Here is a 16,854-nt window from a genome sequence, read left to right as displayed (position 1 = left end):
GTGGATATGAAAAGGATTCCTGAGTATATTATTGAAAAGCGGGAGGGTATATAGTAATCGGTATTTCCGTCCGTCTGTACGTCTGTCCGTCCGTCCGTCCGTCTGTCCGTCCGTCCTTCCGTCTGTCCGTCCGTCCGTCTGTTACGCTTTTGGGTACCCATCTCTTATCCGCAACTCCTCTCATACCACTGAATGAAATTTAATGAAACTTTCACAGAATCTTTATTACATATTGCCATTGTGCACCTCCTATTTTACTTTTTGATCTGACATATATTTTGGATTTTCCAGAGCAAAACATGGATACTGCCAATATATTCATATGGGAGGCGGGGGGTATCATTTAGTGAGCTCATTGCTCACAGTACCTCTAGTTGACAATTAAGGCTTTGGAGGTCAGGACTTTCAACAGTTGTTGTAATTCATATGGATACCGATGCATTGAGTACAATTGTGTTCCGTTATTAACATACTTTCATTTTTTTGTAGCGCAATATATTCAGAATCTCATACATGGAAAAGAAAAAAAAACAGTTGCTATTACCTTCAACTCGACATTGAGATATATCAATGACATCAAATTATTTCAAAAATAGTTACTTCCATGGATATATCAATCGATTTATCCAAACAAACTTGGTATAATGTAGGCCTATACCATAGCGTCTTACACGTAAGTTTCATATTAAGATACTAGTTATTCTTATGAAAAAAGTTTTTGAAACCTATATGTAATATGTTATTATGATAAATGTGATACTTTCACATTTCTATCGGCAACTGATCTTATATATGTTGTAAAACGGTTTATTTCTCCCAGTAAATTTGATAAGTAAGAAGATATATGCTCAACGCAAGAACAATATTTAAAATAATGCAAGCATATAATAACAACGTTCATGAAGCAAGGTTATCACTATCAACAAGTTCTATATAGTCGTTATAATGACATTGTCGGTAAATATAATCTAACATAAAGTAGAATGCTGAGAGACGTGGATGTGATCGGTCCACAAGAGAGGCTAATTACTCCTCGATGGCACGTTATCCCATCTTTGTTGTTTTAGAAGCCCGTGTTTACTTATTTTGATTTGTGTTTGTACATTGGACGTTTCAGCTTGATAACCGTTTATTATTTCCTATTAGCATTCATACAAATATTCAATAAATTAAATCGTTATCGTATTGAACAGTCCAATACGAAAATTCGTAATATTACGAAAAAACGTAAGATTACGAGAAAGAGTAATATTACAAGTTATCGTAATATAAAACTTATATTACAATTTTTCGTAATGTAGTTAAATTACGAATACGCGTAATATAGCTGATGTAAGAGACTATGTTACGAGTTTTCGTAATCCAAGACAAATTCAAGCATTGCAAGAAATTGAGTGGCGGGTAGCATAGTATGACGTTTACTACAAGATGTCACGGGCGATAACTTGTACGACTCTTACTGAGATTTGAATTCTGTGTATTTCAATAAGAATTGCACGAACAGTTGAATTATGAGACGAGGGTGTGATTTTTAGGGTAGACTTCGCAAGAAAAGTAGGGAGTTCGGGTGATAAAGACCAATGCGACATGCTTAAGCAAATATTGAAATTTACTGGAAAATTGGACTTATCCTTGGGAAAATTCCTATAAAAGAATAATAAAAGAAATTGTCAACTCACCCATCGCTGGCGGTACTTTCTTCTTGAATTTCCGTGCTTTCTGATAGGCGTAACTGACTAAACTGACCGCGTGCTATCAGTAGCCGTGGAATGTGATATATTACTGACGTCATACTTTTCTACCCACCACTCAATTTCTTGCAATGCTTGAATTTGTCTTTGATTACGAAAAGTCGTAATATAGTCTCTTACAATCTGCTATATTACACGTATTCGTAATTTAACTACATTACGAAAAATTGTAATATAAGTTTTATATTACGATAACTTGTAATGTAAACTTTTTCGTAATCTTACGTTTTTTCGTAATATTACGAATTTTCGTATTGGACTGGACTGTTGAAGACATGTATTGAACATTACCATCTTTACTAGCTGAGGATGTCGATTTTTTTTGTTTATGGGGTAGTGAGCGGACCGGAAACACTTGCATGAGAAAAATGGGATACACCACGCAATTTTACATCGATAAACATTATCGAACACATCTTTGCAGTGCGACATTAATAAGAATTGTGGATTTAAATGCCTATAAATTAAGACATGTATGATTACATCCGGGTGGTTGTTGTTAGTTTTGTTATACCTGTTTGGATTAATACAGAAATTAACGAATATAGAAAATACTAACAATTGCGATTTTCAAGTGTAATCAGATGTTGAACACAAGTTTTGGCCAGTGTCCGTATGAGGACTGGGAGAGAGCATCAAAGATGTGTAGTCCATCAGAGAACTTTCATTGTTTACAAGACGAATTCGGTCGGATTGGATGGCTATGCACTGAACCAATATGGGTTGAAAAAGGTTAATAATTTTCAATTAATTATGCATATTTTGTTGGTTAATTACAAACACAAGACAATGAATATCGTTGTATATACATATTATTATTCCTTTACTCTAATATATACGTTTAAAATGATAAATTCATCTTTTTTTAGATTGCTTGATTTTTTATAATAGGTAGCTGCCCTGTGTACAATTCTGGAGCCAAAAAACTCGATTCTATTTCCTGCAAAACGAAGAACTGCCCAACAGAAAATTATAGATCGAATTATGTTTATATAAGTATGTAGTGTTTGCAAACAATTTAAGTATCTCTTACAGTAACTTGTGTATGGAGCTGTGCAGGCATTAAGATCATACTTTATATTAATTAACCATTTAATTGAACATGCATTTAAATGCCTTTTGAATGAAAACTCAACTTATGTTTTGAAATTCTTTGTGTTGTACAGATCTGCTCTAACAGCTCGTACAGCAAATCAGTTTTATATCTATCAACTAGCTGTCGTAATGCAAACAATCTGAGATGACACTAAGATTTATATCGCAAATGGCAACTTACATGTATTCTTGAGTAGAATGAATGTACAAGGACATAGTTATGACGAATTTCAAAGACAAAACTTTGCAATTGGAGGGTCAAAGGGGCTCTGAACTTGCAAGCTGTGTAACTGCTGCTTAGCATATTTTTTTGATTTTGTTTTGTTTTTTTTTGTTTTGTTAGAAAATGGCTGTCTCTCAAACAAAGAAAACATGTAAGTTTACTTTCTTTTCTGACGCATAATTATAGTACCTTCTGTTTGGAGGTCAACTTCTCCTGTGTTCTCTGTCTGTGCACTCACGAGAATATAAAAGTTAGGATCTATGCATGGCAAAATACGTATACAGTGAAACTTGTTTAGTACGAACACGGATACAGCGAATTCACGGATATGGCAAAGTTTTACTGGGTCCCCGGCAAAATTCTTTACAAATCAATGTAAAATTTTACGGTTATAACGAACTTTGATATAACGAATTTACGGATATAGTGAACTGATTTTGAGTCCCGTTGAGGTTAAATATAATAAAATATACATCTTTTATAACGAACTTCTTAAGAGTATAGAAAAATTGAAATGTTGAACAGACTTTATTTCCTTTTAGCATTCGTATATAAAATTCAATCATAATAAAACCTTAGTTATCAAAGATATTTTTGTAATATTTGCTTCCCTAACATATTTGGTAGTAATACTTGAAGGAAAACATGCCCATTGCGAATTCGCTATAATACGGATATAACGAATTACGGATATAGCGAATTAAATTCAAAGGTCCAAAGGACTTCGTTATAACCGAGTTTTACTGTATTTTGAATGATTCCTAAGAATCTAGGTGTCTGTCCAAAAAAAAAAAAATCAGTTGTCCAAAAAGTATATTTTCAAAACTGTAATTTTGCATATAAGTTAATCTTATAATAACATTATCATCTTGATATCAGGACCATAATTCATGAGGTGATAATTTTATTTAATGCGAATTAAGGAAAAAATAAAATGAAACATATGGAGATAACGAACAGTACTCAAGATCAAAAGTCCATAAAACAATAAAAAAGAGGAGCAGAACAAAAAGGGACCTCAAAAACATCAGAGGTGGGATCAGGTGCCAAGGAGGAGCGAGCAAACCCTGTCGACCGGTCACAATCGCCGTGTGCTCCTTGTCACGATCGGGAAATAACGAAAAAATTCGTCGTCAATTCAGTGTATAAATAATGTACTAACAATAATTATGAAAAACGTCTGTCAGCATTTGACTCACAATGATTAAGTGTATTTTCTGACAAGGTCATTGTATCGACCATGAACTTACAAAATGATGACTTTAAACGAGACTGCTGATATTTTCATATTCTTTTCATCAACTTGCTTGTCAAAATTTACTTCGTTTTAGAAATTGTTCATACGTTGAGCATGCTCTTGCGTATCGAACCAACTGAGATATATGAACTCCGTATGCAGGTGATGAACGTAAATTGCTGTAAAAGTAAGGGAAGTTGACGATCAAAAGTAAAAGTCATGTTTATCATAGAACTTAGTTGTTTGATAACATTCGATTGTTAGACTGGTTGTTAGAGAAAAACACGATGATATTTTCTAATTTAAATGCAGATGGGGTTTATTATTATTAAATGTTTGGAATTATTTTTGAATATTCTCTTGACAGCGAAAGAGGGAAAAGAATAAACAGAACAGATAGCACTGATATTGGCGTGAACAAAGCAGTTCCTATAGAGTATTTTGCAATAACCGCTGTCGCGATTATTGTTTTACTCGCTGCAATCATCCTTGTTTTATATTTTAAAAGGCGGCGTAAGTATGGTTATGTTTTTAAGTAATTGAAAATGATACTAGAAAGGTAAAATACACATTCTATATATTTACTAAAAAACCTCTCTTAGTTTATTCATATTCATCCTTTGTTGATAAAGCCTTATTTTGAACAATTATTTTACCTATGTTATAAATCTTACTGTAAGATTACTTAATTCAAATATTAATGTTTCCTCACAAATGCATTTTTTTATATTAAATTTAAGAAGGATATGGAGATTACGAACAGTATACAACCTCAAAGTCCATAAAACAATACAAAATAAGAGCAGAGCAAACACGGACCCCCGAAATATCAGAGGTGGGATCAGGTGCCATTTTTATAAAAATGTTTATTTGCCAGAGTCGCATAAAAATTGTCATTTTTTTTCCAATGTATGAAATATACACCAAATTTTATTTCAAATATAGGTAATTTACCAACATCAGAACATGATGAAGGGGAAGATATTAACCTTCCATTTTTAAGGGAATCTTCAACTGATACATATACCAAGGCACGAAAGTGTCTTGCTACAAAGAGGTTTGTTGTTCTGAGAGGAGTTCAGGGATCTGGGAAAACATATTTAGCGAACAAATTAGCTGACAATATTAACCAGATATCTAAGACCGAATGTCAAGTACAATGGATCCATGATGTATTGGAAAGTAAAATACTTAGTATATTAAGCAAAGAGATGTTAGTTTTAGACGATATTTTCTATGAACTACAATCCAAGGATGATATACAGGCAGTAATAAAGGAAGCGGAAGTGCTCTTTAATTATGTTTGTTCTTCAAAAAGCTTCTTTGCTATTGTTACAGTACCAACACTTGTATGGAGGGGAAATTCGGATCATTTTCAAAATACAAAATGTTTTAAACACTTTATCGATCTAGATACCTTAAGTAAAGAAGAAAAGGAAAAGATTTTAGAGGAACATTTAAACCAAAGTGCTGTAAAAGAAGAAGAAGATTCAAACGAGAGTAAACTTAAAATGAGACACGACGTTAAATTGTCTATCATAAATTTCGAAAGATACGACTTTATCGGATATCCCTCTTGCGTAGCTTGGATTAGTAGAATGCAGAAGGAATTTGATTTGCACAACGCAGGCAAATTTATTGAAGTTCCAATAACGAAGATCAAAAGTGAGATATATAAGTTACGTAACTCTCAAAATATTGTAGAAAGGAAAATGTTTTTACTTTTAGCTTATATGGCTTTCAAAGATGAAAAACTGAACATCAGAGAAGTCGACGAAGATCTATTTATGTATTTGGCAAGAATTTTATTTCCATTTGATAAATATAGAGAGTTAGCTCTTCAAGAAGACGATCCGAGTGTCTTATCTCTAAAGGAAAAGTACATTAGAATTATATCCGATGGCATCTATGAATTTTGCTTGGATGTTGTGAGAAAAATAGTGTTTGTAGTAGCCTTGGAAAGAAACGTAGAAGCTTTAAAAGAGAAAGTGAGCCAAGACATGTGGAAGCGTGTTGTTGTCCAAAGAGAAAAAATGCCTTCTGATTTGACAGTTGGTGAACTTTCACATATGTTTATTAAATTATAATAAAATTGTAGAAACATTCAAGAACATATAACAAATATTTTGTATTAAACATTAACATTAGGGGACAATCTCTTCAACTTTTTTTTAAAATTTGTATTTATTGTGACAAAGTTCATTAAAGTATACCGGTATCAGATGAAGAAAATTAAATCGGTATTGCTTTTACTTATTTTATATATCTAAGTTTTCATAAAAATGAACAAAATATTAAACTTTCGTCTGCAAATATAATACAAAATTGATGGTAGCTCGATTTTATGACCATATTCCTGTTTTAACTTCTCTTGAGCGTATGCTTCCTCGAGGAGGTATAATATAGAAATATTGTCAAACTTTAAGATAAACATTCGTATTAAAACTAATAATTCCTACTTTTGCAACTGTCACAATTGTCTCTAATATATATAATAACATGTCCAGGATGCAAAAAAGTTTATTCAAGAAAGAGATTCAAAATATTGATTACATAAAAAAATATAACTTTATTTACAAAATGCAAAGCGATGGTATCCGTGAATTTTACAAGATGTTTTGGCTACTCCCCATTTAAATTTTCATATAAACGTATCGACATTATCAACATAGAGTCTAATATATATAAACCTTTTTGTTCTCACTGAAACATGTTTGACTCTGCTGACTACTCGCATGTACAGTGTATGAGAAAAAGACAGAATTAGCTAATTAATAAGAGCCAGCTGGATGGAGACCCAACTTCTCCACTTTGAGCTTAACTCGGTAAGTTTTAGAGGTCCTTGTTAGCATTGCTCGCGATTCCAATTTATTATTCGACTCCGAGAATACTAGTTTTCCCATTTCAATGCATATCCCAGTATTTAAAAAAAATCAAGTCAACCTTCAATATTGCAGTTTTTTTTTTCATGTTTAATTCATTAACGCGCAGTGACGCCCTCTACCGCCTTTTCAGAATTTCATATAATAAACTGTTTGCTGTTTTGTAAATAATAGGATACAACCATAAAGATACATGTATATTTAATGAAAAAATAAAGAAAAAATAACATGTTTCCTACGTTAATTTTTTTTGTGCGATGTTAAGAAATGATTGTAAACTTGAAGTAAAAATTGGATGTCCTTGCAGACAGTTGATAAAAAGTGTGCTTAAATGTCGAATTTCGAGCTTTCTTCTGTTGGATTATCTTTAGTATTGTTTGTTGTTTAACGTCCCTCATAAGAATTGATCACTCAGATGGAGATGTCGCTATCTTAAATACAAAACATAATATATGAAACAAAACACAATTTTAACTAAAGTTAATACCTAATCTGAATGCTGTCCGGTGTAAGTCATGGCTATGGGTTACATATAGCGACATCTTTTTGCTAAAACACCAGGGTTGTACCACGTTACTTTTTACTTATCTACATAATTTCACGACAGAAATCTGAAGTAATTTTAAGATTAACAGACAAAAACATTAAATGTTGTGTTTATATATATTTACTCACAAGAAATGACTTGGAGAGAAGGCCTGACGAAAAAGTTACCAAGTGTAATTATGTTGGAGATGCACTGCAAGATATAATGAAAAGGAAATACATGTAGTACGTGTATAATTACCTTTTATTCATGATAGTGAAGGATAACATATAAGCAATGATTTAAGTAATTGATTTTATCTATGTGTCATGTACAAGTCTAACATCTTTTTCTTTTAAAATATCCAATTATGAAACAGATGTTACATGCTCTTTGATAATTTTCAAACGCACTAACTGACACCTGCACAGTGCAATGGTTAGAGTATCTGCTCTAGAGGTGAAGAGTACGGAGTTAATCCTTACGTCACGGGTTGAATCCCACTTTGGGAAGTGGGGACAGGCCCTTCTGATTACATCGTATAAATCGGGGCCACGTTGTCGCAGAAGCTGTTGGCACGAAAAAGATCTCTAACTGCTTAATGGCCGTAATTGCCGAGTATAGGGCAAACTTTGCAGCTCTCCAACGGCAAGTGGTTGCGTCTCCATATGAGTGAAGAATTCTCGAGATCGGGATGTTAAACAACAAACAAAGAAAACATGCTCACTAACCTGATCCAGAAGTTTAAGCCCACTCCTCAATGGACCTTACACGGCATTCATATGTCGACACGATAGACCTCAGTGATTTTGAAATAACTGAATAAAACACAGAGTCTGAGACATCCGTGTCGTTTTTGCATATTCTACTAGAAATAGATCGACGCTATTAGAAACCTAATGTTACAGATTTTCCCCTTACCTAAAACAACCCACAAAATTGGATCAACCCCGATTTATGCCCTGGATATTATATGTATATGTCGTAATTTTATTTCTAGATATCATGGGAATATCACCAATCATCGTATGTTATTAATATAGGCTTTATAATTCATCGTATATGTTTATTTCATGAATATTGTTTGGTTGTATAGTACAAACCCGAATTTCCTCCATTGATTAATCCTATCGTAATAACAAATGGCCGTCTGGCATTGTTATTCAACTGATGTAACTCAAAAACAACTTGGCATCATCTCCAAAGTAATTCCCAACCAATAATTCCTCCTTTTCCAGCGTTTGTAACACTTTTTAGAGCCTTGTTTACTTGGTGCAAAGTTGTTGACAAATGTCGCGCGAATAATGGCGGCACCGCACGTTATTCGCACGTGGAGTATTTCTCACCTACCGACCAAAAGGTAATAAACGATCCGAGAGACAAACTCCAGTAGTGCTTGCGCTGCTCAACCAGGCATGGTGCCTTCAGTGCCCATCAGACTGGTACTCTACCCATAGGTACGTTTTGTACCATTAGTTTGGGTAGGCCTGATGCCATTACAAACCCAGTGTTTTCGGGTCCCCATGCTTTTCCTGGGTAAACTCACCATTTTATGGGTAAAATACCCATTTTGTGAGTAAAACACCCATTTCCCCCGGTTTTTGCCACTTTTAGTTGATTTTGCCCATATTTTAGTAAATTCCTGACTTTTCAGCTGTTTTAACTGTTTTTATTGATTTTTTAATAAATTTATAGAAAATTACAATATTTTCTTGTTAATTGGGTAAATTTCAGAAATAAGAGACCCACGTATAATTTTTGTAACGTACCCATAAAAGTGGTGAGAGAATACACTGTATTTCAAAAACCACTATACCCAGAAAAGTTACACTAATAACAAAGTTTTGTGATACGCTTTTCAATCGTCAACTCCCTTTGTTTATGTGGCAATATACATGTAACCTTATCGTCTGCAATGAGGTTTTTTATTTTTCAATTACCGGTAGTTCGAAATGAAAGAGCATATTCTCCGTCAGAACAATTTCTAAAACGAAGTAAGATATAGGCAGAATAGTTAATGACACAAGAATTTCAACAGTCTCCTTTAATGTCATTATTTTGCAAGTTCTATTGCCGATACAATGGCCTTGTTAGCAATTCAATCTATCAATAAAAAAATACTGACTGACTTTTTAGCTCACCTGAGCCGAAGGCTCAAGTGAGCTTTTCTGATCAAAATTTGTCCGTTGTCTGTCGTCGTCGTTGTCGTAGTCGTTGTCGTTGTAAACTTTTCACATGTCATCTTCTTCTCAAGAACCACTGGGCCAATTTCAACCAAACTTGCTACAAAGTATCTTTTGGGTAAAGGGGATTCAAGTTTGTTCAAATGAAGGTCCATGGGGAGATAATTATGAATTCGAGAAAAATTAATGGCATTTTTAAAAAATCTTCTTCTCAAGAACCACTAGGCCAGGAGAGATGAAACTCATGTGAAATCATCCTCAGGTAGTGTAGATTCAAGTTTGTTCATATCATGACCCCCGGGGGTAGGGTGGGGCCAAAATGGCCGATCAAAGTTTTATATAGGAGTATATAGGAAAAATCTTTAAAAATCTTCTTCTCAAGAACCATTTAGACAGGAAAGATGAAACTCATGTGGAATCATCCTCAGATTGTGCAGATTCAAATTTGTTCAAATCATGACCCCCGGGGGTAGGGTGGGGCCAAAATGGCCGATCAAAGTTTTACATAGGAGTATATAGGAAAAATCTTTAAAAATCTTCTCAAGAATCACAGGGCCAGGAAAGATGAAACACATGTGGAATCATCCTCAGATAGTGTAGATTCAAGTTTGTTCAAATCAAGACCCCCGGGGGTAGGGTGGGGCCAAAATGGCCGATCAAAGTTTTACATAGGAAATATAGGAAAAATCTTTAAAAATCTTCTCAAGAACCACTGGGCCAGGAAAGATGAAACTCAGGTGGAATCATCTTCAGATAGCGTAGATTCACGTTTGTTCAAATCATGACCCCCGGGGGTAGGGTGGGACCAAAATGGCCGAACAAAGTTTTACGTAGGAGTATATAGGAAAACTCTTTAAAAATCTTCTTCTCAAGAACCATTTAGACAGGAAAAATGAAACTCATGTGAAATTATCCTCAGATTGTGTAGATTCAAATTTGTTCAAATCATGACCCCCGGGGATAGGGTGGGGCCAAAATGGCAGACCAAAAATTAATTCTCATAGGAATATATAAGGAAACCTTTTAAAATCTTCTTTTCAAGTACTTCAAAGCCATGGTTAGTAATATTTATGTAGAATTTTCCTCAGATAGTGTAGATTCAAGTTTGTCCAAATCATGATATGTGCTTTTTCCTAGCTGATGTGCTCAGGTGAGCGCTGTGGCCCCTGGGCCTCTTGTTTCATCTTATTATTTCGCCATTATTTAGGTACTGAATTGTATACGGATTTTTTTGTCTTCCCTATACATGGCACCTGAGTTTAAGAGGTTTGGATTCCCTGATCCTGATTTGAATTGTTTGAACGGACTTTGTGCTTGAATAATTTTTGTTATATCCATATGTATGCATTTCATTAGAACTGGTGAACAGGACAGAGAATACAAGGAAAGGGATGCTCAAGTAAAGGGGAAATGAAAGAAGAACAGATGTTTGGTTTGTCAAATCAATCATATTTATCTACTTTACTGGTCTCCGTAAAGTCCATCTGTAGAACGTGGGCGATAAGGATCGAAATATCTAAGCTGCTCTTGAGCAACTAAGGACTGTCTTTTTGGTGTGTTAAAAATATCCCTTTTAGAAGAACAAACACACTTATGCACTGATGAACTCCATGTAAGGAAGAATGAGGCTGTTACTAATGCAAAAGGAAGACATGCGAGATAATTTTTTCAATTTTCAATTTTCATGGGGGAGAGGGGCTAACGTCATATAAATTTCACGAACTCATAAATAAAATAAGATTCTGGTACAATGTTTATTAAAGACGACTTTGAATGTGAGATAAGAATACTGAAAAATACGTATAGAAATAAGATTATTTAACTTTAAGGGATTTTTAAACACTAACAAAGAGTGCTTTTTGTACTTGGAGAAAAAATTGTCATATAAAGCTGTGCATAATGCGACAATTTAATTCATAGCTGAATCTGATTCATTTTTCGATATTTGTTGAGTATACACAAAAATACCAAGAATAATTCTTAAAAAATGATGACATCAGATTTCCATTGGCAGCTTTTCCTATTTATATATTAGCATTCAACAAACACTCACATATTGTTAATTTTATGAACTGATGGGATACGTTACTACATTCATATGCTCTGTATGTATATGATTAATTTTTAATCCGAGGCAAGCTAATGTCAAATAATAAGTCAATGAAATAAGCAATTAAAACCCCTTTTGTGTGTGCTTTTTTTGTAAATTCAAAGGCTTTTAGAGCGATCTTTGAATATATTTGTCTGACATATTTCATATCAATTTTAGGTAGTATACATATAAATTTACTTACAGATACTTTTCGTCTATCTGAATAATACATAGGACTCACGGCGGCAGTGACGGATAATGGCGAGGGAGGGGGATGGGGTTACTTCTCCTCAGCACCTTATCCCACCTAAAGGGTTACGTCTACTTGGGTTAGTTTACAGTTAAATCGGCCCTGTTTTTGTTTAAAAACATATCTTAAAATAAGATCTACGAAATGGGAAAACATCGTCGCACTTAAAGACGGTAAGGAAGGAAAATGAAACAAACAAAAATCTATAGGCTATTGCAGCTTCTAACTTTATAACATGCAAAATTAAAGGTAAGAAGCACTCATATTTTCTAACTAATTATTTCTGTGTATGTTGACAAGGACTTTGAAGACATGGAACACATAATGCAATACTTGAAATGTATTCAAGGTCGATGTATTATTGACTTTTCGTCAATTCAAATATTGCATTTCAGAAAACATAATAAAACATAGTGCATAACTATCTAAAAAGTATGTAACCCTTATACTGCTTAAATGTGTAAAATCTAGGTCGATTTTTGTTGTGAGGTTATTTTTTAACAAAGAACAAACATTGCATAGATCATTGAACAGATATCCTCAGCAAATAATTAGTGGATTTAAATTGACATGCAGTTCAGACATGAAGGTTTTGGCAGACGGATTGTCGTTAGGTAAATGAAATACCCGTTTGGATAAATACAAAGTTTCGTTTATTTACTCAAGAAAAACATAGAAGATTAATCAGATGTTGAACAGAAGTTTAAGTCAGTGTCCATATGAACACTGGGAGAAATCGGCAATGTCGGCTTGTAGTCCTTCGGAGAATTTCCATTGTTTACAGGACGAATTTGGTCGAATTGGATGGTTGTGTACTGAACCAATATGGGTTGAAAGAGGTAAATGATTTTCAGTTATTTGTAAATATTTGTTAGTAAATGAAGAAAAGAACACAATAAATATTGTTGAATCTATATATTGTATTCTTCAGTAAGGTATGTGATTCGTTTAAACGATAAATACTTCTTTTCCATGTACATACCTTGATTATGTTGATAGGTAGATGTCCTGTCTACAATTCTGGAGCCAAAAAGCTGGATACTATTTCCTGCAATACAACAAACTGCCCATTAGAGAATTACAGATCCAATTATCTCTATATAAGTATGTAGTGGACGCAAACATAGTCGTCAGCATAATTTCATAATTCATGTCTTTTTCATAATGTTGTACAACTATCAAGGTCATTAAAATACAATACAATTCACCGTTCGCTGTTTTATATATGGTTAATTGTGTGTAAACTTTAAAAAACAATTTTTGTGCTGGACAGTTCTGTGTAACAACTTATGTAGCACATATTAAACTGTTGGTACCAAAATAACGGCCGAAATGTAAATAATCGAAGACCATGTTAAATTCGTCATGGAGTAGAATTAATGAGGAACATAGTTACCTAAGAAAATGTTTTTCAATTTGAGTTCAAAAAAGCTCCATTTATGCCATTATTGAAATTGTTAAGCATTTATTTTTGCTTTTGTTAGAAAATGGTTGTCGCTTCAACATAGAGGAAACGTAAGTTTTCTTTCTCTTTTTAAACATGATTATATAGTAATCAAAATTTCTAAGTCCCCAGGCAAGTTCTTGCTTTACACCACTCTTATATCGAATTATTTGAACAGTATAATTTAACAATTATACAGGATTAAAAAAGTGACAAAACAATTCTTTTCACTTTTAAATTATTTATTTTATTGAGGTGCGTTAACACAATATGCAGAAACGTTAAGGCACCTTAGAATTAAAAATTAACAACGTTAAATACTGCATTGTCCTCAATTCAAAGGAATTCACAGCAAGACAACCGCTCTTCAAAGAGTTCACACTATTTAAGAAAAATTATTTTATTGAATGTTTTTCCATGTGTTGACTAGGTCGTCCTATACTTCCGCTAGATTCTGCTGCTGGAAAAGCTGTCTCACACTCCGGTCTATCTTCTTTCATACATGCTAGTTAGTGTTGAGATTATTAGGATGACAAGGGGGCTAACTGAAAGTGCCCATGCCTTGCCAACAATAGTTACATGACGTCTCATTACATGTATTCCCAACTCCGCCAGTGTGACATTGAGGGGTGGGCACATCCGGTTCCACTGATTTTTCCGGATAAACTCTTGGATGATAATGTGGTTATTGTTAAAAATCTAGCTATTTTGAATGATTAAAAGTAATTCAGGTTTGCTTGTAGGTCTTTCGGGTGGTATTTATAAAAGTTTAAAGTAAAAAAAATATGTAGTGAAAGGAAACAGAATACTCGTTAACTACTACCAGCTTTGGTCATTTTAACTTCATCTGCACATTGTTGTGTGGACAAGCACCGCATTATAATCAAGCCTTTTTCTGTTTTTCCTTATCAAAACACATGGAAATAAAAAAAATATGAAGAGTACATCCGAAAAACATATGAAACTCGAACTTCATATCTTTTAACAAAAACGGTCAAGGTCGAGTAATTACACATTCGATTACAATTTTTTGGCCTTGAAAGGTAAGTATTGCAAATTAAAGGCAAATTTGTGAGCAACTAGTAAATTGAGGTTAAGGTTTTTAACTTTTTGGAAAAAAAAAGTGGGGACTTAGAAATTTTGACAAGTATAAATTCTGCTTTTTGTTCGGAGGTCATCCTCTCAGATGCTGTCTCTGCACAAGAAAAGTTAAAAAGGATAAGGAGTTATGCTTTTTTGGATGATACCTTAGATGCAAGATCTCTGATAAAATCAAAATTAGTTGTTTCAAAAGCACATTTTTCTATATTTCTAAATAAAAAAATCATTTTGATGAATTTTGCTTTTTCATATCATTTCGACTTCAGGACAGCGGGTCATGATCCTTCAAGTGTCATTTAAAGAAAGTAAAACAAGAAACACGATGAATGATATTTTTCAAACACAGATTAGAATCGCTTTTGATTTTTAATGTATGTATTTTTTTAATGTAATTTTTTTTCTCTTAATAGCGAAAAAACGAGAATAATAAACAGCACAGTTAGCACTGATACTAGCGACAGCCAAACAGTGCAATTTGAGTACTTTGCAATAATTCCTGTTGCACTTATTCTTTTTCTCACTGCAATATTGCTGATTTTATACATAAGAAGGCGGCGTACATGTAAGTATATATTTTGAAGTTTGGATGTAAATGTAAAAAAAAAAGAAATAAAATGCATATTCTCCACATATAATATTAAATTCTAAGAAAAGTTTTACTCATATACATCTTTTGTATACTGTAGATTCCTAATTATACGCGAGGTATCAATTTCCGCGTAATTTCGCGAGAAGAACCACTCGCGAAATAATATAACTCGCTTTAATTTTTATTCTGTTGAAATCCATGTAAATTCTGGCGATTTAACATTAAAAAGAAAGCTCGCGATAATAAGTACTCGTGAAAAATAAGGAATCTACATTATCAATTCTTTTTCTAAAAAAGAATATTTATACAGGTTATCATTCTTCTTGATAAGTACAAGCCATTCATTAAAAAAGAATCAATTTTTATTATATCCTAACAGACACATTTAACAAATTTATTCAAAACGACAAGTTAAACAAGATTGACCAAACTTTTCATTTCTGATTTCCTTTTGAATTATATAAAATTTACTTTTTTTAATCATAGGCTGTTCTAAAAAAATACCAACATTGGATCACAATGAGGGACAAAATATTGATGTTTCCGTTGAAAAAGACACTTTGATTGCAGATAATTTTTCTCGAAAAATACAAACATCAGAACATGATAGAGTGAAGAAAAATAATGAAATCCTTTCAGAGACCTTTTCAATCTTAGGTAACACTTCTCGACAATTGCAAACATCAGAACATGATGGAGGGGAAGATATCAATGTCCATTATGAAAGACACTATAATCAAAGGTAACTTTTGGAAAAATACCAATATCAGAACAAAATGGAGGGACAGATATATTTCCCTTAAAAAGGACACTTCTGACAAAGGTTACATTTCTCGAAAAATGCCAACATCAGAGCAAGACGAAGGGGAGGATACCATTGTTTCCCTTTTAGAGAGCACATTAATCAAAGATAACTTTTTCTCGAAAATTGCAAACATCAGAACATAATGAAGGGGAAGATACTAATGTTTACCTTCTAAAGGACATTTCAAATGATACATATTCTTAAGCAAAAGATTGTCTTACTTCGAAAAGTTTTCTTGTTCAGAGAGGAGTACAAGGATCTGGCAAAACATATTTAGAAAATGAATTAGCTGACATTATAAAGCAAATATCGGATTCCCATTGCCAAGTTTAACTGGATCCAAGATGTAATGGAAAATAAAATACCTAGTTTATCAAGCAAAACATTGTTAGTTTTAGGCAATATTTTTTTACGAGCTGCAACAGAAATAAAATTCAGGCTGTACAATATAGTAAAAGAAGTGAAAGAGCTCTTTGATTATGTGTCTTCAGAAGGCCATTATGTTATTGTTAAAATACGAACACTTGTATGGAAGGGAAATTTAGATCATTTTAAAAATTAAAATGTGTTTTAATGACAATATTGATCTAGATTGCTTAAGTAAAGAGGAAAAAATAGAAATTTTAAATTATCAAATAAACCAGACTGATGTTAGAGAAGAAGGGGATCCGACAGA

At 33.3% G+C, this 16,854-nt stretch overlaps 1 protein-coding gene across 2 annotated transcripts; it reads left to right on the top strand.

The window, feature by feature from the left end:
* Window positions 1-2,338: 2,338 nt before the first annotated feature.
* LOC134255521 (uncharacterized) lies at window positions 2,339-16,582 on the top strand. 2 transcript variants are annotated; one of them, XM_062738054.1, is made up of 6 exons: window positions 12,221-12,318; window positions 12,906-13,078; window positions 13,239-13,343; window positions 13,724-13,754; window positions 15,195-15,346; window positions 15,860-16,582. In XM_062738054.1, the coding sequence occupies exons 2-6, from the start codon at window positions 12,928-12,930 to the stop codon at window positions 16,117-16,119; spliced, it is 699 nt and encodes a 232-aa protein (XP_062594038.1). In that variant the 5' UTR covers window positions 12,221-12,318; window positions 12,906-12,927; the 3' UTR covers window positions 16,120-16,582. The 2 variants fall into 2 exon arrangements, with proteins under 2 accessions (XP_062594039.1, XP_062594038.1); XM_062738055.1 differs by lacking the exons at window positions 12,221-12,318; window positions 12,906-13,078 and adding an exon at window positions 2,339-2,483.
* The last annotated feature ends 272 nt before the right edge of the window (window positions 16,583-16,854 follow it).

This window comes from Saccostrea cucullata, unplaced genomic scaffold, assembly GCF_032062105.1.
Source record: "Saccostrea cucullata isolate Sc308-1 unplaced genomic scaffold, CSIRO_AGI_Scuc_v1 ctg2019, whole genome shotgun sequence".
In the NCBI taxonomy this organism is placed as follows: Eukaryota; Metazoa; Mollusca; class Bivalvia; order Ostreida; family Ostreidae; genus Saccostrea; species Saccostrea cuccullata.
Note: the sequence above shows the minus strand (reverse complement) of the source record. Positions and strands in the feature narration are given on the sequence as shown.